The sequence below is a fragment of the Eucalyptus grandis genome, chromosome 6, assembly GCF_016545825.1.
Source record: "Eucalyptus grandis isolate ANBG69807.140 chromosome 6, ASM1654582v1, whole genome shotgun sequence".
NCBI classification, from domain to species: domain Eukaryota; kingdom Viridiplantae; phylum Streptophyta; class Magnoliopsida; order Myrtales; family Myrtaceae; genus Eucalyptus; species Eucalyptus grandis.
The window spans coordinates 53,923,132-53,948,700 of NC_052617.1; the positions used below are offsets into that span (position 1 = coordinate 53,923,132).

At 38.4% G+C, this 25,569-nt stretch overlaps 2 protein-coding genes and 1 pseudogene across 3 annotated transcripts; 2 read left to right on the top strand and 1 right to left on the bottom strand.

Annotated features, from left to right (window-relative positions):
- Window positions 1–950: 950 nt before the first annotated feature.
- LOC104450817 (S-adenosylmethionine carrier 1, chloroplastic/mitochondrial) lies at window positions 951–8,777 on the top strand. 2 transcript variants are annotated; one of them, XM_010065516.3, is made up of 12 exons: window positions 971–1,222; window positions 1,434–1,532; window positions 2,047–2,129; window positions 2,977–3,053; window positions 4,729–4,819; window positions 5,333–5,386; window positions 5,460–5,555; window positions 5,822–5,911; window positions 6,342–6,393; window positions 7,453–7,514; window positions 7,630–7,710; window positions 8,313–8,777. In XM_010065516.3, exons 1-12 carry the CDS (start codon window positions 1,171–1,173, stop codon window positions 8,418–8,420), a joined length of 945 nt encoding a protein of 314 aa, XP_010063818.2. In that variant the 5' UTR covers window positions 971–1,170; the 3' UTR covers window positions 8,421–8,777. The 2 variants fall into 2 exon arrangements, 1 of the variants encoding a protein (XP_010063818.2); XR_005551820.1 differs by lacking the exon at window positions 8,313–8,777 and having other exon boundaries at window positions 951–1,222; window positions 6,342–7,298; window positions 7,630–7,702.
- Window positions 8,778–9,783: 1,006 nt separating this feature from the next.
- LOC104450818 (hypothetical protein) lies at window positions 9,784–11,993 on the bottom strand. The gene is made up of 4 exons (XM_010065517.3): window positions 11,804–11,993; window positions 11,111–11,204; window positions 10,617–10,689; window positions 9,784–10,186 (listed from the first exon to the last, which is right to left on the bottom strand). The coding sequence occupies exons 2-4, from the start codon at window positions 11,193–11,195 to the stop codon at window positions 10,105–10,107; spliced, it is 240 nt and encodes a 79-aa protein (XP_010063819.2). The 5' UTR covers window positions 11,196–11,204; window positions 11,804–11,993; the 3' UTR covers window positions 9,784–10,104.
- A 3,192-nt stretch (window positions 11,994–15,185) lies between these two features.
- Window positions 15,186–18,510, top strand: LOC120294665 (annotated as a pseudogene).
- Window positions 18,511–25,569: the final 7,059 nt, after the last annotated feature.

Below are 25,569 nucleotides of genomic sequence, written 5' to 3' on the forward strand. Positions count from 1 at the left end.
AACATTGAAGTTCTTTTTCTTTTCTTTACATGAGAAAATATATATTGATAGTAAATAAATCACTACATCAAATGGTGTAAGTGGGGACATGTTTTGTGGGACCTGGTTTTTCATGTCATGCCTCTGGGATGGAAAAACCCAAACAAGCATATAATGTAACGTTTCCTACGCGTCCTTGAATTTCACAAATTGGGACGACTCAAATTTTTCTATACAAGCTACCATACGTTTTCCAAAAGTCCCTAAGTCGAAAATCCTGGATACCCTTGATCGAACTTCCCTCTAGTTTTTTGTACAAGCTACCAATAGGCCTGTCAAATGGGTGTATCGGGTCGGGTTGAAAATGGCTAGACCCAAATTGATCCCTTTTGTACGCAAATACGAATTTAGTGATCCATACACGACTCAACCCTACCCAAACCCCCTTTTTAGCAATTTTTCTTCTTAAATTGTTGCCTTCGATTAACAATCAATTTTATGGACCGACTTGTCCAATTAGTGAGGAAGCTTGGGTCGGGTCGCAGGCTAGAAATTCACATAACACGGGAGCAATGTGGAGATGTGTATGAGCGTTGCGCTAACAAACAAGAACATTTGTATGGACATGATCGGGGTAAGGTACGGTTACGAGACGACATTGCCGCGTCTCCCGCAAGAGCGCTGGCATGATGTTAACAGGAGGCGATAAAGTTTGCGCGCTTGTCACGCGAGGATCGCATTCCTCTGTACTTTCAAAGTCCAGGACGTTTTCCACACGTCCCATGGTGGGAAAATCCAAAAGATGCCTTGGTCGGAAAAGACCAAAGTGGACGAAAGTCAAAGATTTGAATCGAGCAAATTGAGCAAATATTCCAGTCGGATTATATATATACTCCTACTAGCGTTTACGAGACGTGAAGCCCGTCCGACAAGGCCGGGGCCCATAACTCGATCGCAGGGTGTGGATTTGGGCTGACCTAGAGCCCAAATTTGACCCGATTCCACGGGCCGACCAGAGGCGACCCGACCCGAAGCAAAGCTGGGACAAAGCCGAAGGGATCGAAAGGCTCCTCCTTGATCAGCTGCTGCTGCTTCCCGCTTCATTTCAAGCTCGCGATCACAGCGTCGTTCCACTTCAATCCGTCTCGTGTCGAGCTCGAGCTCGGAAAGGGAGGGCAGCCCAGCGGATTCATGGATTCTTCCGACGCCAAAAGCTCAGCGAAGGCGGCCGCTGCCAAACCCGGTAAAAATCCGAGCTTCGGGGTCTCCGTTTACTGTGGTGTCGGTCGAAGCCTCGCTCGGTCCCGCTGGCTGGCATGCATGAGCTCGTGTTATCTGAACCGCATTGTGGTTTGATGTGAATGTCCGGCGGTTTTTCGGTGCGGGACCGAACGGGTTCGTTTCGGGTTGTGCTCGTGCGCATTCGATTGATTTCGGTGAATGCATTGCAACAGATGGGGTGGACCGCGATTTGGGTGGATACGGGAAAAGGAAGCCTTTCCAAGTTAGCGTCCGGGATGACCGGCCTTTGGATTTTTGGCGAATAGTGTGTGGTATGTACTTTTGCTGGATCTCGAGCTCCGGTTTTTCGGTTCTCAAAGCCGGGTATTGATATCGAAGCTGCTGGTGAATATGTAATTTGTCGATATATATTTATATTTTGGTTGCATCTTGAATTCTTCGCTGAATAATGAGTGAAAATGTTTCTGTTGAATTGGGTAGGCGAAAGTTTTATTGACAAAATGTTTTTGATTCATTTTCTCTTGCTACTTCCTTCAACTGTAGCATCATAAATGATAAAGGAGGACTCTTTTTCAGTGATTTTGATCAAGTTTCTCCCTTCTTTTATGCACTTCCTCTTCTTTTTGTATTGCCCATTTGGTAAAAGACATCACACTCTCTGTGTGTTTTTCTTGACCTTAGGAAGACATTCCTCTTGTATTAATTTGCCAGGAAAACTTTGGCACTATTTCTTTTAAAAGAACAGCGAACTAATTGCTAGTAAATCTCGCAGAAGGCAAGCAGAGTTTTCTTTGATTGTCTAATTGTGTTTCATTGACTCTACAGAGGGCGTTGTTGCTGGAGGTACTGCTGGTGTCGTTGTTGAAGCAGCACTTTACCCAATTGACACCATCAAAACTAGACTTCAGGCAAGATTAAATCCTTAAGTGCTCAACCGATCCTTTTGTTTGCCTGTTCCCCAATTGGCACACTGCACAAACTTCTTGAGTGTGAATTGGTAGTTGGGAGGTTGTTGCAACAGATAGTGTTGTTTAGCTCTTACTGCTGCAACTCTAGTGACTGGAAGTTAATTTTCTTTTGATGAATATTGGGCTGTTTGCCACCACCGACCAAGCAGCATATTTTTATCTGGAATACTGCCTTTTTATTGCCATTGTTCTCCTTATCTAATTGTTGTATGACCAGACATTAAAGCAATGTTAACTTCAGACATATGCAATTTATTTTGTTTGAATACTGCTGGTCACTTCAAGTTTCTTAACACTCAAAGCCCTTCTATGTCAATAATCTCAACGAAACAGCTAGAATTTCAGCTGAAACCTTTTGAACCGACAGGAAGTTATAATTTCATCCCCTGTATTTTTGGCAAATCGTTTAGATGACCTCTTTGATTGAAAAATATATACTTCACCCCTTTTAAAGCTATCATTGCATGAAGTTTGTGATTCATCTTGTTTTGGGCCGTATATGAGTTGATTTTGTGCACCATAACCCCATTGTCTAATATATGTAGAGAATCTGGATGTGCAAAATGTAACACTCAATTACTTAAAAGTTCAACATTTGACAAATTGTAGGTGTTTTAGCCGGAAGAGTTGTTTGGAAAATGTATTGGATTGCAACTTTTTACTTTATTTTATATCATTGCATAACTTCTTTCGCTCTCCTTCTTGAATTGGTCATTACTTTACCGTGGTAGCTTAACTTTGGCTCTTTGCATTATGTTCATTGGCTGCAAATGACTCTGATGTTAAGGCAGCTCATGGCGGTGGAAAAATTGCATTGAGGGGCCTTTACTCTGGCCTGGCTGGGAATCTTGCTGGTGTTTTACCGTAAGTATTCATAGTTGTAATACTGCCTCAGATTATTCTTGGAGCAAAGAGCAAATAGCTAGGATAAGCTTTCCATGAAGCTTGTTATGTGACTATTGTCTCCTCTATCTTCTCATCATTTGGCTATGAAGTATTAAATGATGAAAGCAATATTTCCTTATCAAATTGAATTGACAGTCAATTCTGACCTTCTGAAGCTGCATATCAAAGGAAATAACAATCCTTTGACAGAAGCTATGGGAGAAAGGGTCCAGTATCTGCACCGAGACTCAGTAAAATTACATCACTGAGATGAAGATGATAGTTTTCTGTGTAGTCTAATGTAGGAAAACTTATGTTAAAAAATGCAATATTGTCCTTCTAAAACTGCAGAGAAATATTGGTTGCTAACCTGTAGGTACCCCATTAGGAGCTAGGGTTAAAGAGCATGGCTTTTTTGCACACAAAATCCCCCAGTTTACTGTTTCTGAGTTGCACATATTACTGAATCATGACGACACTTATTAGGGGATGCAGATGGAGGGAAAATTTTAGTTTTTCAGTACCGTTCATTCTCTACCCCTCAATTTTCTTCCTCTTCTCCCTAGTTTCCAAACAACACATTAGGCTCAACAAGGAATTATCATTCATAAAGGATGTTATGAAGAAAGTAGCCCACCCCAGTAGTGGGTTGAGCCTTATTATGTTATTGCTATAGTAAGTTATTTTCTTGCATATGCTTCCGATGAGGCTTTGGTTTTATAATAGGTGATCCAGAACTTTGAACTGTATTTGCACTCCCATAAATGTAAATTGTACCTCCCTAGATTATAAACAAGAAAAATGGGTAGGCTCTCTCTCTCTCTCTCTCTCTCTCTTCTCTTTTATAATAGGTGATCCAGAACTTTGAACTGTATTTGCACTCATATAAATGTAAAATTGTACCTCCCTACCTAGATTATAAACAGGAAAAATGGGTAGGCTCTCTGCTCTCGCCCGAATTGAGAGAAATGACCTGAGAAATCCTGGAGCAACTAATCTAGGCTGAGGTCCTTTTGGTTATACCACAACCAACTGGGTATGAAGTGAAAATTTTCATTCGCCGGATTATTCGACTTTTAATCATTGTCCTCTAGTTTTCAGATGGAGGATACATGGTATTCAGAGTACTTATTGTTGTTAAATATGTTTCAAAAGAAATCGTGGCATGACCTCATAGTTTATTACTTGTACAATCGAATGTGGCATTTTCTCTCTTTGCATTTTGTTCATAAATGGATGCATATAGTTTCCTGTACTTTCTCTTATGTTAGTGGTTATCCTATATGATGGAACAATTGGCTGAGAAGTTGGTAAGAAGATGAGCTGGTTTTGTAGCTTTGCTTGTTTGCTGACTGCATTACAGGAGCTGCTCATATGACTTTCATAAGTGTCCTATTAATATGATGAGGGACAGAATGCTTCCTGTTTGACTTCTCTATTTGTATGATGGATTAAGGGGCATTTTAATGTGCCATCTTTGGGCTGTAAAACAGGCATGTACATAATAAAAGCAGAAGTTGCCCTGGTTTATGTACACCTACTTTACAGCATAAGAAAATTTCCATTTTCTTTGACATTGTATTGGCAGTTTTAAGTTTTTTTAGCTGGCTGTCTTCGAAATCATGTATTGTGGAATAACTGAAGATCTGTGCAGGGCTTCTGCAATATTCGTTGGTGTCTATGAACCAACAAAACAGAAATTGCTAAGAGCCTTTCCAGATAACTTAAGTGCGCTTGCTCATTTGGTAATTGTTGAAACCCTTCATTAATCATTTCTCTTCCAATTTAAGCTTCCTCAAATATTTTCATTGTTGGTAGGTTCCTCAGTTCTGGTACATTAGAATTCATTGCTTGTGCATGAAACTTTTGTGAGATTTGCTTTCATCGCACTGCAACCCCAAGAGAAAAAACCAATTACAAAAGGAAAAAAAGAAAGAGAGAGATATACAAATCACCAAAAAGAACACATTTTCCTTGATGATAGTCTTTTACATGTCTTGGTATATTCTAGTTCTTTCTCATCACCAGGCAACACCAATTTGTACCTCCTTTTTGGCAAGTTATATATGCCATACCTGTCATCTAGAAACTTATGGGGTTTGTCATTAGGATCATATGGTTTGGTTACAAATTTGCCGTAGATGGGGTATATTTTTGGGTTTGATGCATTCGTTTAACCTTCTTTTTGTATAAATTTTTATTTCGATTATCTAGATAAGGCTGTATACTGTATTGAGATATCCTTGAATATTCTTCAGACTGCAGGTGCACTTGGGGGGCTTGCTTCTTCTCTTGTTCGTGTACCCACTGAGGTATAAAATGTCTTTTTGACATTTTCATTTCGGCTCCTTCTGAGTCAGGTTGTATATAACTGTGTATTTCCAGGTGGTTAAACAAAGAATGCAGACTCGGGAATTTGCTTCTGCCCCTAGTGCTGTCCGTCTCATTATTGCCAGAGAGGGTTTTAGGGGCCTTTACGCAGTATGTAGACCTCAATGTATTTTGGAAGATCATTCAAATTTTTTACTACTCATCACTTATTCATCATTGTCGATAATGTAGTCTTCTGTCTTCATTTTTACTCCGTAAGTATAATTTGAAACGAAGCAAACAATGCATAGTAATTTGCCTATACAGAAATATAGGTGAGCTGAAAAGCTTGTAATTTCTGAGGTCTGCAAATTATCTATTTTGTTTGTCTTGAAAAATTCAAGATGATGTATGTTAATTTTTACTTCCCAACCTAGGGATACGGGTCCTTTTTATTGCGAGATTTGCCATTTGACGCCGTTCAGTTTTGCATTTATGAGCAGCTTCGCATAGGCTACAGGATTGTGGTAAGTTTTTCTCCTCTCTTTTTCTGTACTACGTACATATAATGGATTTCAGCAATTTACTTTTGGAGAGTTCTAGTTTAATTAAGGTTTACAATCAGCCAACCCAAGTTAATAATAATTCACCAATTAATTGTGGTCCATGGTTTACAAGTTCTCCTTTTGTATCACAAGCAAGTGAATGAGGAAAACATTTTCTTGTCATTAGCTTTAATAAATGAAACATTTATATGTGTCATTAAAGAGCAGTTTGTTGTTGTCATCATGCATTCAGAGGACATGCTATGGTCTTGGATGTTGTAATGTTTTTATTAAAAGAAAACTAAGTTTTGTATGCTTTAAATTAATAAAAACATGTCAAAACCAAAGACATTTCTCGTACATGGGCAACATATTGTTCCCGTGATGTGATAATTCTTTTGATTCGTTGCAGGCCAGGAGAGAATTGAAAGATCATGAAAATGCTATGATTGGTGCTTTTGCTGGTAAAGTTTATGCCTGTGCTTTCTTTTCTTTTCTTTTTGATGAAATACCTGATATTCTTGGCTATCAATCAAGGTTATATCTTTTTTGTTCTCATAGACTGGGTTGCAATCTGGCTGACTATTTTATTTGAAAAGTTTGATCTTAGAGTTAAGCTACACATGTAGAATGCAAGTGCAAACTATTGTCATGGTAAAAAATAAAATAGCAGTAACCTATGCCTTCATGTTGAATTGCAGATGTACAACCCTTAATCAAGGTTATCAACAGATAACCAATGGCCTATATTGTTACTAACTGAAAATGTAGAACTTTTGGCTGTTGATAAGTGGTTGATGTTGCTTACCATCAAAAACCAGATCGATTTAAAGAGAGATACATGTAAAAGATTAAAATGATGAAACCTCTATACTGTATGTAAGTAGTAATGTCTTGTGAACTGGAGGGATGGAAAAAAAATTTACTCCCTCCATAGAGTTCAGAATTTCTGTGACATAAGGGAATACACCAAAATTAGAATTACCATCTATTAGGTTTATACTTGACTATAGTTTTTGTAGGGGTACTGCATCTGCTCTAGATACTGCTACTTATTTGATTTATATCAACGGTCTAAAATTCAGATATTCTGTCGGAGCTCCAATCCATCTGTGATGCATGACTAGCTGTTACTGTAATCACTGTAATCACTGTCCTAAAATATCCTAACACCTGGCAAAGAATTTGTCATTTACTTTCAGTAGAAATGTACTGCTACTTTGTTTTATAACACCTCCTCTTGGTTTCAGTTCCAATGAGGCAACCTTGTTGGTAAAATTCATGTCCGTCCTATTAGCTGAGAGGCTAACCACAATATGAAGATATCTTAGTTCGTAAACAGCATCGATTGGGGCCTGCCCATTATGGAGTATCACTCTCTCCTTGGCTCATTCCTTCCGAATTCATGAGCCTAAACTTTAGATTTATTGTTAGAAAAAGCCTGCTTAAAGTGGCTGGATAATTGGCAAATGACAAGTTTGCTCTCAATGTGGACTTCTTAATTGAGATTGTCATGCTTGTAGGTGCGATTACTGGAGCCATAACAACTCCTCTTGATGTGATAAAGACTAGATTGATGATTCAGGTAGTGGGTGTGTTTATTCTTATCTTCTTTGTTTTGGTTCCTTTATTGTTTTATAGCTGCATTTTGGTCCTCGGTCATTCTTGATGTTTGTTTTATTTGTTCTTCGAGTATATAGGGAGCAACAAAACAGTATAGAAGTATTTCCCATTGTGTCAAGAACATTATCCAAGAAGAAGGACCTGCTGCTCTTATGAAGGTTTGACCACTTTACATGAGTGCATTCACATCATAGAAGTTTAGATTACTGCCTTCTTCATGTCTTATACCACAAGAAGAAAAATTAGCATGAGTGCTGGTTGATTCATCTATTTTTTATTTGGTTGAGGGTTTCAATATGTCTCACCACTTGCTTCAGGCCATGTAAGCTTCTCGGGTATTGCCTATTGTCCTGTTAATTTAAGGAATAATCTGAGGCAATATAGATATATCCATACTAGCCTTGCGTTATTGTCTACTTTTTGAAGTAATCGTACCATGCTATCCCAGCATTTCCGAGTTCTGCTAGTATGTCCTCAATTCCACAGAAGTCACTCTAACATCATGTCAAATCAAATTTCAGTTAGAGTGGAAATAGATGAACTACCATTGAGTCTTGTATACATCTTGAAGTTATACTAGGTGTCTGGACAAAACTAAGTTTAAGTTTGGATCTATGGAGAGATGGACTTGTTTTAAGTAATCAGAAATTTTCGGATCATGGAGAACTTTCTTCTGTTGAAATATAACCATTGTTGTACATATGAGGAAGAGTTATTGACTGGACATAGCTAATGACATGTTTCATATCATGTGCTGCAGGGAGTGGGACCAAGGGTACTCTGGATCGGTATTGGAGGTTCAATATTTTTCAGTATACTTGAAAGAACAAAGCAGATACTAGCTGATAGGCACTCTAAGTCTCAATAGTCATCTTTGTTTGTTTTTAATGATCCTTGCAAAGCAAGACTAGTTTTGGAAGTTTAGGCCGACTAGTTTTGGAAGTTTAGGCCATCTATTTTCATGCATGTAGTTTATGTATAATTAGTCATATTGACAATATGACCGATCGAGTTGAGAGAAGGCGGCCATTTCCTTTTTGAGCTGGGCCATATTGATAAGCATTCAGATGCCTTTGGTAATGGAGATCTAATATGAACACTGATTTTTTCCCCGAGGAATTTATTTTCTTCCTTGTACTTTTGAAAGTAGTACACATGCATATGGACGTGCGTCCATATGTCGACATCCCTTAATGAATCCAGACAATCTGTCAGCTTACCATTCTATTTGATTTTGCAATGTTTTTGTGCTCTGTATAATCCGGGTTTGTTGATGACCCATGCACCACCAAGCCCGATAGAGAGGCCCTCGTTTTGAGTTTCTTAAGAACAAAGACGTGAAATTTTTTTACACCGGGCTCATAGTGATGGTAAGAATAAGTGACCAAATCCCAAAATAGTAATATACAGCTCTCAAAACAACAATGTAAAATACTGGTGAGTCGATCATAATTCACGTTTAAACGTGATTAATGAAGAACTGTCACTGACAATTCTACTTCTGAAAGCGTAAGAATGTGAGGACGTTTGCAGCAACATTCAGAACATCATCACCAATCATCATGGATTCTATAAGTTAACAGTTAAAAGGGATGACAGAACCCCGACATGCCATCCAGAGTCGCTCCATATTGAGTACAAATATCTTTCCCTATCATGGGTATTCAAGATGACAGGCCGATAACTAAACCAAAGTTCTTAGATTATTGGTTTATATTCGTTGCATTTTGGCTTGATTTTTTTCTAAACCATATACCCAGCCAATAGATCTCATGATTATGCATTCCTTCCTTTGGATTAAAAATATCCTATAGCCATAAGATAAATTCCGTAAGATAATTTTTTACTTCTTAATACAAATTGCAACGTGGAACCATACAAATTTGATTCCTGTCAGATAACACCTTGATAATTCTGAAATTACACAAGTGCTGAAACCGAGAGCCGGACTGTCAATCTTTAGTCGGATCTTTCAGAACCAGAAAGTAGAGCAATCAAACCATAAAAACTTAGAAAGTACACATCCAATTACACGTAGGAGAGCCTCTTTTCACCCCAAATCAACGTTGATAAGAACTAAACCATATCATGAACGATTAGACTACAAGTCTACACCCCCTACACATCCAACGTGAAAGAGGCAATAAAGCATGCCACATAAGCATCTATTGGAAGCACAACAGGCGAGTACATTTAAGCCTCAGGTCTTCTATGCAATCAAGGTTACCGTGTTTTTGCTTTCAAGTGAATTGACAGCACAGCCTTCAAAATTTCAACGTTCTAAGCTTGTTTGAAAGTAGTGGTACACCAAAAATAGTCAAGGTAAAAATACAAAATGAATACAGTACTTGAGGAAAGGACAAGGCAAGGCATTTGGGACTAGCAGTAAGAATGTCTTGCAGGTAATGCAGATCATTTAAAGTTCACATGCCAGGAATTGGTCCCCACTCAATAAAACCATTGTCGATCAGACCGCAATTACAAAATTCTTGCTAGATATGTGAATGAGAAGCATCCACACTTCCCAAGCCTAAGTATGAAACAGGGAGCCATCACGTCCTATGGGGTTGATCAGTTCTTTTAAACTGCCACGCCCATTTTGCTCCCTCAAATTGATGCGCTTCACCATATATGCTGAAACATCATTACAAAGAGAAATTTCATATTATCAGCTCTTTTTTCATTAATTTAATTGCAACAGAGGACAAGTGTTGTGATAAATCAATCTACGCTCTTTAAAGTTTAGTATTTTTCTTTTGCACTATCAGAGCTCAGGAAATAATCAACATAAGAACTTTCATGGAAGTACCTAAGAATCTCCTAACAGCAAAAGCAAAGGAGTAAAATGTCCCAATTAGAGTTAAATAGGAAGTAGGTGACTTATCAAAGGAAATTCAGAAATTAGAAATTTGCATGAGACACGATCCAGAAATAGGGGAGATAACCCTCCATACATGATGGTCCATTACTGCCACGCTCTGTGCCTGTGCGCGTGCGTGCGCGTGCAAGAGAGAGAGAGAGAGAGAGAGAGAGAGAGATTATAAGGATCAGACTGTTCATTTACCTTTTGCAGAACGTAGTTACATAACGTGAAGTGTTGTAAATAAGGAACCACATCAAGACAATTACCAGAGTATCTGTGGACGTTTAGGAAACCCCGAGATGAACATGAAGAAATGTAAGATGCAGAGATGAAAATATAATTATAAGCAACAATAACAACTATACCACGTATCTCAAAAATGACTTACATAATCAACTTCGACGGGTAGGAGATTCACAATCCTAACTAAATCAGCATGCTTGCCTTGACAATGACATAAAAGAACATGACTCATTTGAACGGCCTAAAATTCTTGATAAGGTGCAGCATGGAAGTCATAGCAAGCAAGAAAATTCTTGTATACATCTAGTCCTAATTAAGCTTCATGTAGAACTCCATAAGTTTCATTGATAAACTAACGGCATAATACCATGAGAGCACATTGACTGCATTCACAAACAAAGAGATACATGAAGCACCACATGTGATCGAGGTGAAAGAAATTTTTAGGATACTGAACAAATAGCGCTCCCACCAATCCAACATGAAGAGACCGAAGGTGACATTGTAAAGGTAGATCTTACGTTGAATCCAATTCATGGCTTTCACCTGCCACCAAAACGACATGCCAAAACGTAGCCATCAGCAAGGTATGAAGATTTTCTAGCATCGGTCATCAAACAAGCTAAAACTTTCTAAATTCCAGGAAAAAAGAATGAATAGAAGAGCAAAATGCTATCCCCCAAACAAAAAATCGATTCGGATCCGTAGATAACTCTCTAGTCAAATGATAAAGAAGGGGTTCACGAAAAAGATCGAGCCTGGCTTAGCCCAAAAACTCATTGATCGGGTCAGATCATCATTCATTCGAAAATTCATCAGTTACCCATCATTCGAAAATATAGAAAGACCAGAAATTTAAAGATGCTGGCATCCCAGTCAAACGAAGACCATGCGATTATAAGACGAGCACGAATCCAGAACAAGAACAAGCGTGCCCACAAAAACTGAAGTCGAATTCCAGAGACCGATTAGCCCCCGCGACAGCAAATCCGTCCAAATTTCCTGATCAACGCAAGAGCTGAATCGGAACTAAGGTTTAACGAGCTCGCGAGGTGGACGCCGGCGATCTTGAGCCGCGAATCGGCCAGCAATCTAAAAGGAGAAGAGAGATTCGAGGCGACAGAACGACCGCAGGAGATTCTTACCGAATGCCAATTGCTTCACTTCGACTTCGCCGCTCCAAATGGAACGAGAACCCCGAAAACGGGCGGCGTTCGGCGGCTGGTCGTCGTCGGCGCGGTGGGCGCCGGCCGTCGGCTCGGTCAAACCCGAATTCGGAGAGAGAGGAGAGAGAGAGAGAGAGAGAGGACGAGAAGGAAGGTTGATGTCGGAAATCAAAACAAGCAGCTTTTCTCCGGGGTTTAATTTCTTTGTTTGAATTTTCTTAAAAAGTATTTTTCTGAAATGACTTTTCTTCTTTACTTAAATAAAAAAATGGGCTTTCTCTGAATTTCTTTAGCTTTGAACAGAGGCCCACAAGAGAGAGCCGATTGGGTTTGCTCAATATAAAGCCCAAAGCAATAGTGGATTTTAGGACCATTCGTTCTCTCTCCTTCTTTTATTGGGGATAAGTGTATTGCAAATCTTAAAATTTGTCACGAAAGTACAATTGAAACATAAAATTTTTAAAAATATATAATTGAATCTGAAAAATTATTTTATATGTATAATTGAGTTTTAAAATTTTCAAAAATACAATCAAATTCTTAAAATTATCAAGTCGGTGGAATCAAGTTCTTCCGTAAACTCTATTCAACTTGATAAATGAAAAATGCCGACAATTTTTGGGACTAATTGCACCAACTTGACAAGTTTAAAAATTTGACTACACTTTTTGAAATTTTTAAAACTCAATTACACTTATAAAATAAGTTTTCAAATTCAATTATATTTTTAAAATTTTTAGGATTCAATTGCATTTTTGTGATAAGTTTTTTAGGACTTTCAGCGTACTTATCTTTTCTTCACTTTTCTATATATATATCAAGGTTTCATTTGTTTCATGAAAAATGTTTCTATAAAATACTTTTTAAATTTATCGTGAAAATCATTTTCCCCACTTTTTAAGACAAAGCCCGAGCTCTCAAGCCAAAAAGTCTCTGCAATTCATTTCACTTAGGTGCCAACCCAACCAACACGAACAAGATTCTCACAAGGCTCGGAGTAGTTCTCTGTCGTCCTCTATAAAAGATCTACTCCATCCAATCTCGAACCACATGTGTTCTCTCTATGGGGTACGCTCACAATCCCTAAAAACTCGCGAATGAACATGGCGTGGCGAAGCAATTGTTTCCACATCGTCTGCTCTCTCCTTAGGGTTTAATGGTTATTTATTTGTATGATGTGAATTCGAAGTGAATGAATGACAAGGGACGAGCTTGCTTGCTGGTTCATGAAGCTTTGTTAAGGGCATAGCGATGGTGCTTGTCGGAGGCCACATTGCAGTGCAGATCCTTCCGACGGTTATTAATTATCTTGCTTTGATTCACCCAAGGTATTGTTAGTCGAGCTTGTTTGTTGTACTTGGCTGCTTCGTTTATTAAGATTAGTGGCTTAAGTTGCTTAATGTTTGGCAGTGGAAGTCCAAGAGGTGGATTTTTGTGGTCCAATGCATGATTGTTGTTGCATTGGCAGATTTTTTTAACAAAATTGGGTGTCCAAATCGTCATTTGTATATTCGCTTTTGTTATGATTTCTCTCTGTTTTGATTCCCTTACTACTTTTGTATTGTGAATACTCATAATGGCTTTGGTAATGTATGTGTTGGCTAGCAATTGATGATGAAATTTTGCGGTGGCCGAAAACACAAACTAAAATGTGTGTCCGATGTTCTCAGTAAGAACGGCGTATATGGTTCTCGAATACGCAAGCTCTATCGTTCAATTCGTGTAAATAATTACGAGTATTTAATTGGTATAAGAATACATGATAATATATGTATGGTGTTGATGAAGATTGAGTGTAGTCTGGAGTTTTGTTAAGTTTTGATTTACAGTGTTTAAGTATATAGGAAAAATAATGGAATGAGCGAAGGAAAATGCTTTCCTTACCAAATAACTAATTACATTTTCTAATTTATTTTTAGGTTTCAATCAAATACCAAAAAAATCATCATTTTCTTAGAAAATGACTTTTTAGAAATCTAGAAATGTCACACTTTACACGAAAAAAAATGAGTCTAAAACTCTATTTCTACTCTTCTTATGCTATATAAATGATTAATTACTTCGATCATAATTCGGTTATTACCTTTTTATTTAAAATTTTACATTAGATCAAGTTTTCCCAATTAATTTTTAATTTCAACTCAAGTGGGATTATTCATTGTGTTATCGTACACCAAAATATCATGACGTGAGTGATAGAAGAAACTAGTTTATTATGGCCACGGAGTCGGAATCTCGTTTATTGTAAAAAATGAAAATATATGGCATCGGAATCTTACTCACTAGAGAGACAAAAAAACAAAACAAAAGGAAAAAGGAAAATGTGTCGCCTTCATGTCATTTTCTCAAGCTGTGACTTGTTCGATGAGCTAACAAATATGACACCGTCATCGCATCTTGATCAATCAATTTCTTTTTCCTTTTTTGTTATTTTTTTATGGAGGGTCAGCTTCACGTGCTTCGACAGGAAAATACTTTTCAACTTAGAAACCGATGATACCAAACCTCAAAAACTTATCGAGAAAAGCAATGAAACAAATGAATAAACTACGGTATCCTAATAATTGACTCAAAGTGGGATCAATTTATAGAGTGATTCAAGGACTTCCTATTTTTAATTTTTAATTTTGATTTTATTTCTTGCTTGTTATTCCACATAAAAGAAAGTTAGTCCAAAAATCAGAGTTAGTAGAGACTTTCTTCTGAGCTAAACATTACTTTGAAAATTCTTGTCCTTTTTTTTATATGACAGAAGAAAAGGCACAATCTTACCTGCCCTGATTCTCTATTGCGTTACCATCAAAGAGACCGAGAGAATCAAGGAATGTCTATCCAGCACCAACCCACACATAAAAAAGTACAGAATGTGATGCACAAAAGTGGCCCCTCTAGAAGACCTGACCCCTAAGAGAGTAGCACCCATAAAAGTTTAAGCTTTACAAAAAGAAATGGTGTCCTATTTTCTAAACTGTTCTAACTTTTATCGAACTGATTTTGGTTCATCATCGTCATTTTAAGGCCAACCAATGTGATTGATTATGGTTAAAGGGTTCTCCCATTCGCTCACAAGAGGAAAAAAGGAACAAATCCACGTTGATTTAGAGAAAGAACTCGTGGGTTTTCGTGAATCACCTACCATCACTAAAAATTATACTCGAAAATCCTAACTCGCATGGAAAATGCTCAATCAATCAATTAGAGGGGAAAGAAAAAAAAAAAAGGAACAAATCCACGTCTACAGACGTGTATCATGACGACATGGCATTAGAAAAATCGCAGATGGTACGTTTTGTTCTTTTTCTTTGGGCACAAATTGAATTTTCCAACGAGCGTCAGGAGGATCAATTATTCATAAGATGGTCCACGAGGCCGGTCTTCCATTGGTTGGAGCGTTGGAACGTCATTGAGCAGTGAGCACGCAGCAGGAGGAAGAGTTAAACTATTTCCCCCATCGTTCTCTGTGCTCTGTTCTTCTCCTTGATTCCCTCATTCTCCCACACCACCCTTTGTCTCTCTCTGTGTGAAAATATTCTTGGTTGGAGCTTGGAGATACAGAGAGGGAGAGAGTTTTGGTGACGAGAGCATGGCCAGATCAGAGGGCTCAATCTTTAAGCTGTGCTTCTTGTGTTCCGTGATCGCGAATCTCTTCTTCGGGGTGAATCTCTACGTGGGTCGCCGTGGCGTGGGGAGGTGGAAGTGGAGCAGCGACGAGGTGAACGTCCAAGGCCTGAGCTGGAGCGGGAGGGCGGCGGCGGAGGCCGAGTCGGCGGCGGCGCGGGAGTGCTCGGGCCACGGGAGGGCGTTCCTCGACGGGGCGGTCGCCGACGGAGGCCGGCCTGCGAGTGCAACACGTGCTACGGCGGTCCGGACTGCTCCCTCTTCTTGCCCTCTTGCTCTGCCAATGCCGACGGGTTAGTTTCGACTTTCTACGTTTCGATCAATCCCCAACAAACGAGAAAATTAATCTCGTCGGGTCACGACAACGGCCACATGACTACCCCCTTGGGGAAGAAAGACTCTGACAATTCTCAATTATCTGTTGTTTTAATTTGAACTCGTGGCAATCATTTACTACAGGACATGAAATCCTTTATTTCCTTTTCTACGTCGTTGGAACATGCGCAGAATTCACTGAACTCTTACTATAATAAGGATAGCTGATGGTCTCATCCCGAATTGGATTTGAAACAAAAGGATTTTATGAGGTTTCACTGAATCAGTATTCCTAATGACCCTTTGAAACATTCTCTGTCATTTGTGGGATGCCAATGTGATGGATGAGGACTCAATTGATTCTTGTTTTTTTCTATTCTGGGAGAATACAATTCCGGCGCCGAAACTCCACAATTTTCTCCATCTTTTCATGGGGTAAAAGATCGTTGTTCTATATCCTTTCATGAGAGGGGTGCTTCTTTAGGGATGCACACACGGTACAAACATGTAACTTTTCACCTCAGTTTATCATTCGCCTTGAGCGCGATTCTTTGTTCTTTCACATTTTCTGAAAATTCATGGATCAGCGGTTTACCTGCACATGTCCCTTCTGGTCGGAACCATTCTTCCACTCGGCACGTATTGGGCTTTTACGTTTCAGGCTTTCATGGTCTGTCAGGCTATCACACTTCGGTTATGCGAGAGTTAACTCGTAAAATTTAAACCACCTTGTGTTGGTAATAGTATAAGCTTGGAGCGGCATTTTCCACTCTTTGGAAATCTCCTTAATTCACGGTCCTTTAATTTTATTTTATTGTTTGGTTGCAGGGGAGATCCATTGTTCTTGGAGCCATTCTGGAAGCAGCATGCAGAGAGCAGTGCAGTAGTGGTGGCGGGGTGGCACAGGATGAGCTACTCCTTCAGTGACCAGACCACCTTGTCCCAAGAACTTGAGTCTCTCCTCAGGAAGCTGCACTCCCAGGTTGGGAATGCCATCACAGACGACAAATACATTCTGTTTGGTGCTGGCTCTACCCAACTCCTCAATGCTGCTGTCCATGCTCTCTCTCATCTCAACTCTTCATTTCCTGCTTCAGCTGTTGCCTCAATCCCCTATTATGCGGTCAGCATTTGTCCTTTCGCGAGCTTGTAATGGACCCTGTGTTTCGTCCTGCTCCATCCTTACGCTCAATTTTGACGTAATTTCACCGTTCGGGTATCGGTGTTTTTCTTCTTCTTCACAGCTTTATCAAATGCAAACAGAGTTCTTCGACTCAGCAGACTGCAGCTTTCAGGGAGACCCGGCACGTTGGAAGAACGCAACCAACACCACTGGAGACATCATCGAGTTCGTGACTGCACCGAACAATCCCAATGGACAGTTGAATGAGGCCATTCTCCATGGCCCTAATGTTAAAACTATTCACGACCGCGCTTATTACTGGCCACATTTCACCGGAATTCCTTCCCCAGCAGATGAGGACCTCATTATCTTCACTATCTCTAAGCTCACTGGTCATGCCGGTAGCAGATTCGGGTAAATATGCCAAAACCCTTAACTTTTTCCCCAGATTCTGATGTTTCCTGCTATATATTCACGGTTCAAATTGTACTTTGATGTGGCTGATTCAGCAGACTGTATCATTGCTTTCGGTAAAGTCTTCTAGCTTGCCCAGTGGAGATCAATTCTTTCATTGTTTACATTGGCTATAAACAGGTGGGCATTCATAAGGAATGAAGAGGTGTACCAAAGGATGAACACATTCCTGCAATTGAACACGATGGGCGTCTCGAGGGACACTCAGTTAAGAGCTATGAAGCTTCTGAAAGTAATCGTCGAAGATGGAGGGAGGGAAATATTCAAGTTCGGATACAAAACCATGACCAAACGTTGGGACAGACTGAGGAAGACACTGTCTATGTCGAACAGATTCTCTCTCCAGAAAGTAGCACCTGAAAACTGCACCTATTTCCAGAAAGTTAGGGAACCAACTCCAGGTGAGAACTTGCCACAACCCTATAACTTATTTACAACGCGAGGAGCAAATGTGATAAGATGACAGATCGATATTATTGTACAATGATTCGTCAGTAGCTATCATTTCAAAATGTGGACCGAGTTTCTCTATCGACAACATGTGTCACACGGCTTTTGTCTGAAAAATAGCCCAGTAATGCCCTTTGCAATCTTATAGACATATATTTAGAAGAGGATCTCTCTTATGTTACGCATCAGCAAAACTTTAGCCAAATTCCAAGGGGTGTCGATGTGAGTTCTATCTTTCCCGTTTTGACTGTTTTCTTTTTCACAAATTAACTCGAGCATTTATGGCAGCTTATGCATGGGTGAAATGTGAGAGGAAGGAAGACAGGAACTGCATTGAGATCCTAAATGCAGCCAAAATCCTCGGCAGAGGGGGGAGCATCTTCCATGACGATGATAGGTACGCAAGGCTCAGCCTCATTAGGAGCGAAGACGATTTTGACATGCTGATAAGCCGCTTAGAGAGCCTAGTCTCCAAGGAAGATGGAGCCAAAATCATGTAATTGTGAAGAAAGAAGAACGGTCAATCTTGCGTTGATCTATGATTCTGGACAAAGTGATTGAATCATAGGTATATATCATGTGAACTAGAGTGAAGGTCATGACTATTGACCTATTTAAGAAAGAGTAATATGATAGGCCTTAGTTTGTAAGATGGAGACAAGACCATGTGATTGTGAAGAAAGAAGAACAATCAATCTCGCCTTGATCTATGACTCTAAATAAAGTGATTAAATCATAGGTACATATTGTGTGAATTAGAGCGAAGGTCATGACTATTGACCTCTTTAAGAAAGAGCGATGTGATAGGTCTTAGTATGTAAGATGGAACCAAAGTCATGTGATTAGGAAGAAAGAAAAACAGTCAATCTCGCGTTGACTTGTGATTGTGGACAAAGCTATTAAATCATAGGTATATTTCTTGTGGACTAGAGTGAGGGTCATGACTAATGACCTTTTAAGAAAGAGTAATGTGATAGGTCTTAGTTTGTAAGATAGAAACAAGATCATGTGATTGTGAAGAAAGAAGAACAATCAATCTCGCGTTAATATGTGATTCCAGACAAAGTGATTAAATCATAGATATAGATCGTGTGAATTAGAGTGAGGGTGATGACTATTGACCTCTTTAAGAAAGAGTAATGTGATAGGTCTTAGTTTGTAAGATGGAGACAAGACCATGTGATTGTGAAGAAAGAAGAATAGTTAATCTCGCGTTGCTCTATGATTCAAGACGAAGTGATTAAATCATAGGTATATATCATTTGAATTGGAGTGAGGGTCATTACTATTGACCTCTTTAAGAAAAAGTAATGTGATAGGTCTTAGTATGTAAGATGGAACCAAAATATTGTGATGGTGAAGAAAAAAATAGTCAATCTCGTGTTGATTTGTGATTGTTGACGAATTTATTAAATCATAAGTATATTTATTGTGAACTAGAGTGGCGATTATGACAATTGACCTCTTTAAGAAAGAGTAATGTGGTAGGTCTTAGTATGAAAAGAAATCATGTGATCATGAACAAAAAAAAAAAAAGTCAATGTGGTTCCAGGCAAAGGGATTTAATCATAGGCATGTTTCTTGTGGACTAGTATCACGGTCCATGAATCCTTCCGTACTCATGACACTTGTGAGCGGTGCTTATGGTTATAGAGTGAAGAATGAGGATGTAGAGGGGACGAATACAACCGGTCCGTGGGAATGGCGTCAGAATGGTTAGTGCTAAGAGTTCTAGAATAAAAAGATTATATCACTTAAGAGGTTTGAAGGCGAGGTTGGCCTCCCGTGCACAAACTGGTCGGGAGCTGATGCCGCTCTCCTGACGAGACCATAACAGACCAAAACCAGTTGTTGAGCCTAAAGAGATCTGTTATCTCACTCAATGGACTATACACCCGAGTGAAGCTAGGCATGGTAGAATCTTGTACGAAGAAGCATTCACCATATTGTTCATTGGAACAACCAAGAAGGAAGGTTGGCCTGGCGAATTCCGCTCGCCAAGCGCCACATGGGTCGTTTCACGGCCAAGGGAACTGTCGGCCCGTGACAAATTGTATCAGAGCAGGAATCCCTCCGGTAAATGGGTGAGTCGGAGAATCGAACTTCTCGCTTTAGTGCGGGTCGAATTGATAAGTACTAATGGTATCAATCCTAGTGGGTGGAAAGTGAATCGCTAGGGCAAAAGATGCTCAAACGAAGCATAGCTCTCTGCTCTTAGGATGGCAATGGATGCTAGGACGAGTCGGTTTCTTGCCGAGCTGATAGGGAGTTGGAGAAGAACCAAATCTTCACTGAATATTGATAACTTTCCTGGATCGATCAGTGAATTCGAAAAAGAGGTCTATTGCCACATTTTCAACAAGGAAATAACCTCCATTTGGTTGGCTGGGATCAAAGATGCTTAGTAGGCAAAAATGGTGCTGCCAAAAGATGCGGTTGGCCAAAAATGTCACACTTGCCAAAAAAAGCACAAGTAACCAAGAAGGGCCGAGCAGCTGAGATTAAAAGAGGCTACCGATGAAGCAAAACCTGTTTTGTTGGGTGAGCATGACCATTCGATGTAAAATCCCAAAAGTGCTGCATCAATTGTTAAGGGATGCAAGGAAGCGACAAAATAGATCGCAACGAGGGCATTGTAAATTTGAGTGGGGGAGAATGTCATAGTCCATGAATCCTCCCGTACTCGCGACACTTGTGAGCGGTGCGTGAGGTTATCAAGTGAAGAGTGAGAATGCAAATGGGACAAATACAACTAGTCTGTGGGAGTGGCAAGACGGTTGGTGCTAGGAGTTTTAGGATAGAAAAATTATATCACTTAGGAGCTCTGAAGCTGAGTTGCCCTCCCATACACAAACTGGTCAGGAGCTAATGCCGCTCTCTTGACGAGGCCATGGCAAACCGAAACCAGTTATTGAGCCTAAAGAGATCCACTATCTCACTTGATGGACTAGATGTCGGAGCGAAGTTAGGTGTGGTAGGATCTCGTACGAAAAAGCATTCATCGTATTGTTCACTAGAACAACCAAGAAGGAAGGCTAGCCTGGCAAATTCTGCTCATCAGGCGTCGCACGAGTCATTTCGTGGTCAAGGGAACTGTCAGCTTGTGACACTAGAGTGAGGGTCATGACTACCGACCTCTTTAAGAAATAGTAATGTGATAGGTCTTAGTTTGCAAGATAGAGCTAAAACCATGTGATTGTGAAAAAAGAAAATTAATCAATCTCTCATTAATCTATGATTCTGGACAAAATGATTAAATCATAGGTATGTTTCGTGTGAACTAGAGTGGGGGTCATGACTATTGACCTCTTTAAGAAAAAGTAATGTGATAGGTCTTAGTTTGTAAGATAATACCAAAACCATGTAATTGTTAAGCGAGAAAAAAAAAAGGCAATCATCTCCTGTTGATTTGTGATTATGGACAAAAGTAATTAAATCATATGTATATTTCCTCTGAACTAGAGTGACCATTGACCTCTTTAAAAAAGAGTAATGTGATAGGTCTTAGTTTGTAAGATGGAGACAAAACCATGTGATTGTGAAGGGAAAAAGAAAAAAAAAAAAAAAGTCAATTTCGCGTTGATTTGTGATTGTGAACAAAGTGATTAAATCATAAATATATTTTTTGTGAACTAGAGTAACGGTCATGACTATTGACCTCTTTAAGAAAGATAATGTGATAAGCCTTAGTTTGTAAGATGGAGCAAAAATCATATGATTATGAAGAAAGAAAAGCAATCAATCTCACATTGATTTGTGATTTTGGATGAAGTGATTAAATCATAGTATATTTCCTATGAACTAGAGTGAGCATCATGACTTTGACCTCTTTAAGAAAGCGCAATGCAATAGGTTTTAGTTTGTAAGATGGAGCCAAAACCATGCGATTGTGAAGGTAAAAAAAGTAGTCAATCTCACGTTGATTGTGATGGTAGACAAAGTGATTAAATCTTAGGTATATTTCCTACAAACTAGAGAGAGGATCATGACTTTTTAAACCTCTTTAAGAAAGTGCAATGTGGTAAATTTTAGTTTGTAAGATGATTGTGAAGAAAGAAAAACAGTCAATCTCGCATTGATCTGTGATTCGACAAAGTGATTAAATCATACGTATATTTCTTTGTGAATTAGAGTGAGGGCCGTTACTACTGACCTTTTAAGAAAGAGTAATGTGATATTGGAAATCAAAACAAGCAAATTTTATCCAGGGTTTAATTTCTTTGTTTGAATTTTCTTAAAAAGTATTTTTCTAAAATGACTTTTTTTCTTTACTTAAATAAAAATGGCTTTCTCTTAATTTCTTTAGCTTTGAACAGAGGCCCATGAGAGAGAGCCAATTGGGTTTGCTCAATATAAAGCCCAAAGCAATGGTGGATTTAAGGACCATTTGTTCTCTCTCTCTCTCTCTCTCTCTCTCTCTCTCCCGCTTATGTATTGCAAATCTCAAAATTTATCACAAACGTGTAATTGAATCCTAAAATTTAAATATATATATATATATATATATATATATATATATATTGAATCTGAAAACTTATTTTATAAGTGTAATTGAGTTCTAAAATTTTCAAAAAGTACAATCAAATCCTTAAAATTATCTATTTGGTGAAATCAAGTTATTCTATAAACTTTGTTCAACTTGATAAATGCAATATGCTAATAATTTTTGGGACTTATTACACCAACTTGATAAGTTTTAAGATTTGATTGTACTTTTGAAAGTTTTAAAACTCAATTATACTTATAAAATAAGTTTTCAAATTCAATTTTATTTTTAAAATTTTTTATGACCCAATTGCATTTTTCTAATAAGTTTTTAAGACTTCCAATGCACTTATCTTTTTTTTTTTTTTTGCTTCTTATTTTTTATTTTTCTATATATATATATATATATATATATTTCATGAAAAATGTTTTCCGAGAAAATACTTTTAAAAATTTTCGCGAAAATCAATTTCCTCACTTTTTAAGACAAAGCCCCTAGCTCTCAAGCCAAAAAGTCTGCAATTCATTTCACTTAGGCACCAACCCAACCAACACAAACAAGATTCTCACACGGCGCAGAATAGTTCTCCGTTGTCCTCGATAAAAGATCTGCTCCATCCAATCTCAAACCGTATGAGTTCTCTCTGCAGAGTACGCTCACAATCCCTAAAAACTCGCGAACGAACATGGCGTGGCAAACACATCATCTACTCTCTCCTTAGGGTTTAAAGGTTATTTATTTGTATGATGTGAATTTCTCTCTGTTTTTGCTACTTTTGTATTGTGAACACTTAAAATGGCTTTGGTCATATATGTGTTGGCTAGTAATTAATGATGAAATTTTGTGGTGGCCAAAAATGCAAACTAAAATGTGTGTCTGATGTTCTTAATATGAATGGCGCATGTATGGTTCTCACGTACGAGAGCTCTATTGTTCAATTTGTGTAAATACATACAAATATTTGGTTGGTATAAGAATACATTATATTATATGTATTGTGTTGAGGAGTACTCAGTTTAGTTTGGAGTTTTGTTAAGTTTTGGTTTACCATGTTTAAGTATACAGGAAAAATAATGGAATGAGCAACTTACCAAGTAACTAATTACATTTTCTAGTTTATTTTCAAGTTTCAATCAAATACTGAAAAAAATTACATTTTTTCTTAGGAAATGACTTTGTAGAAAATACTTTCCGAAATGTCACATTTTTTTCGTGAAAAAAATGGAATCTAAAACTTTATTTCTACTCTTCTAAATGATTAATTATTTCGATTATAATTTGGTTATTATCTTTTTATTTAAAATTTTACATCAGTTCAAGTTTTCCCAATTGATTTTTATTTTCAACTCAAGTGGGATTATTCATTGTGTTATCGTACACCAAAATATCACAATGTGAGTGATAGAAGAATCACGTTTCGTCTAGTTTATTATGGCCACAGAATCTGAATCTCGTTTATTGGAAAAAAATGAAAATATATGGCATCGGAATCTTACCCACTAGAAACAAAAAAAAAAAAACAAAAAAACAAAAGGAAAAAGGAAAATGTGTTGCCTTCGTCATTTTCTCAAGCTACGACTCGTTCGATAAGCTAACAACTACGCCATCGTAATTGTTGTAGTGTCTTGATCAATCAATTTCTTTTTCCTTTTTTTTTTTATCATTATTGGAGGATCATTATTAGTAGAGGTGTGCAACGGAAACCGCCCGAACCGAGACTAGACCAAACCAAACCGGACTGGACCGGCCGATTTTAGGCGGTTCCCACCGTCGACGGTCCGGTTCCCGGTTCCAGGTGAACCTAACCAACTAGACCGCTAAAGGACCAAATTTTTTTTATATATAATTTATATACATATAATATATAAACACATATAATATATGAATATTATGTATGAAACTTATTGCAATCGGAATTGCAATTGAGGTAACAACCTCTTGTGACCAAGAGATCACCAAAGCTCTTAGAAAATTTATTTGTTAGTTTTATCTTTTACTCGATGTGAGATAAGACTCTAGGAGTTCCTCATGCTCACTCTCTCTTGCTCCCCTCACTTGCAAACGATAAGACACTTCAAGTCTCAAAGAGTCCGGCATCGACTAAACATTCAAAGCATAGAAGAGAGATTATCTATAAAACCTAAGCCAAGCACAGATTTTATTTAAATTGTTCATGCATTTTATGTTTAAAATTAAGAGTGAAACACATAAATTATGATTAATATTCACGCAAGTGAAGTTTGAATATTTTGCACGTGAAAACATGTGTGAAAGTAGTTTTATTAGATCGTCAGAGAACCCGAATTGGATTGATTGGTTCGAAGCATGGTTGTTCTTTAATGAATGGTTGTTATTTAGTGAAAAAAGAAAGTGCCGATCTTATTGGACCGAACCGAACCGGATCGAACCGGAACCGATGGTCCGGTCCACGGTTCCCAAAATTGGGAACCGGTTTTCGATCCGGTTCGCCCCACCTTGGAACCGGACCGAACCAGGAACCGATCACCCCTAATTATTGGAGGGTCAAGCAGCTTCGCGTACCTCACCAAGAAAATACCTTTCAACTAGGGGTTTGAATTTTAATAATTGACTCAAAGTGGGACCAATTTGGAGAGTTATTTAAGGACTTCCTATTTTAACTTTTAATTTTGATTTTATTTCTTGCTTGTTGTTCCACGTAAAAGAAAGTTAGTCCAAAATCAGAGTTGGTAGAGACTTTCTTCTAGCTAAACATTACTTTGAAAATTCTTGTCATTTTTTAATATAACAGAAGAAAATGCGCAATCTTATCTGTCCGGATTCTCTAGAAGACCTAATCTCTAAGAGAGTAGCACCCATAAAAGTCTAAGCTTTACAAAAAAAAAAAAAAATGGTGTCCTATTCTCTAAACTGTTCTAATTTCCATCGAATTGATTTTGGTTTTTGATCGTCATTTTAAAGACTAACCGATGTGATCGATCCTGCTTAGAGCGTGCTCCCAATCGTTCACAAGAGAAAAAAGTTTACGAGCACTTATACCGTCGATGTAGAGAAAGAACTAGAGGGTTTTCGTAAATCACCTTTCACTACTAAAAATTATTCTCGAAAATCCTAACTCACATGGAAAATGCTCAATCGAGCAATTTAAAAAAAAAAAAAAAAAAAAAAAAGGAAACAAATCCACGTCCATAGACGTGTATCATGACGTCATGGCACTGGAATAATCGCAGACGGTACGTTTTGTGCTTTTACTTTGCTCTGGGCACGAGTTGAATTTTCCAGCGAACGTCAGGTGGATCA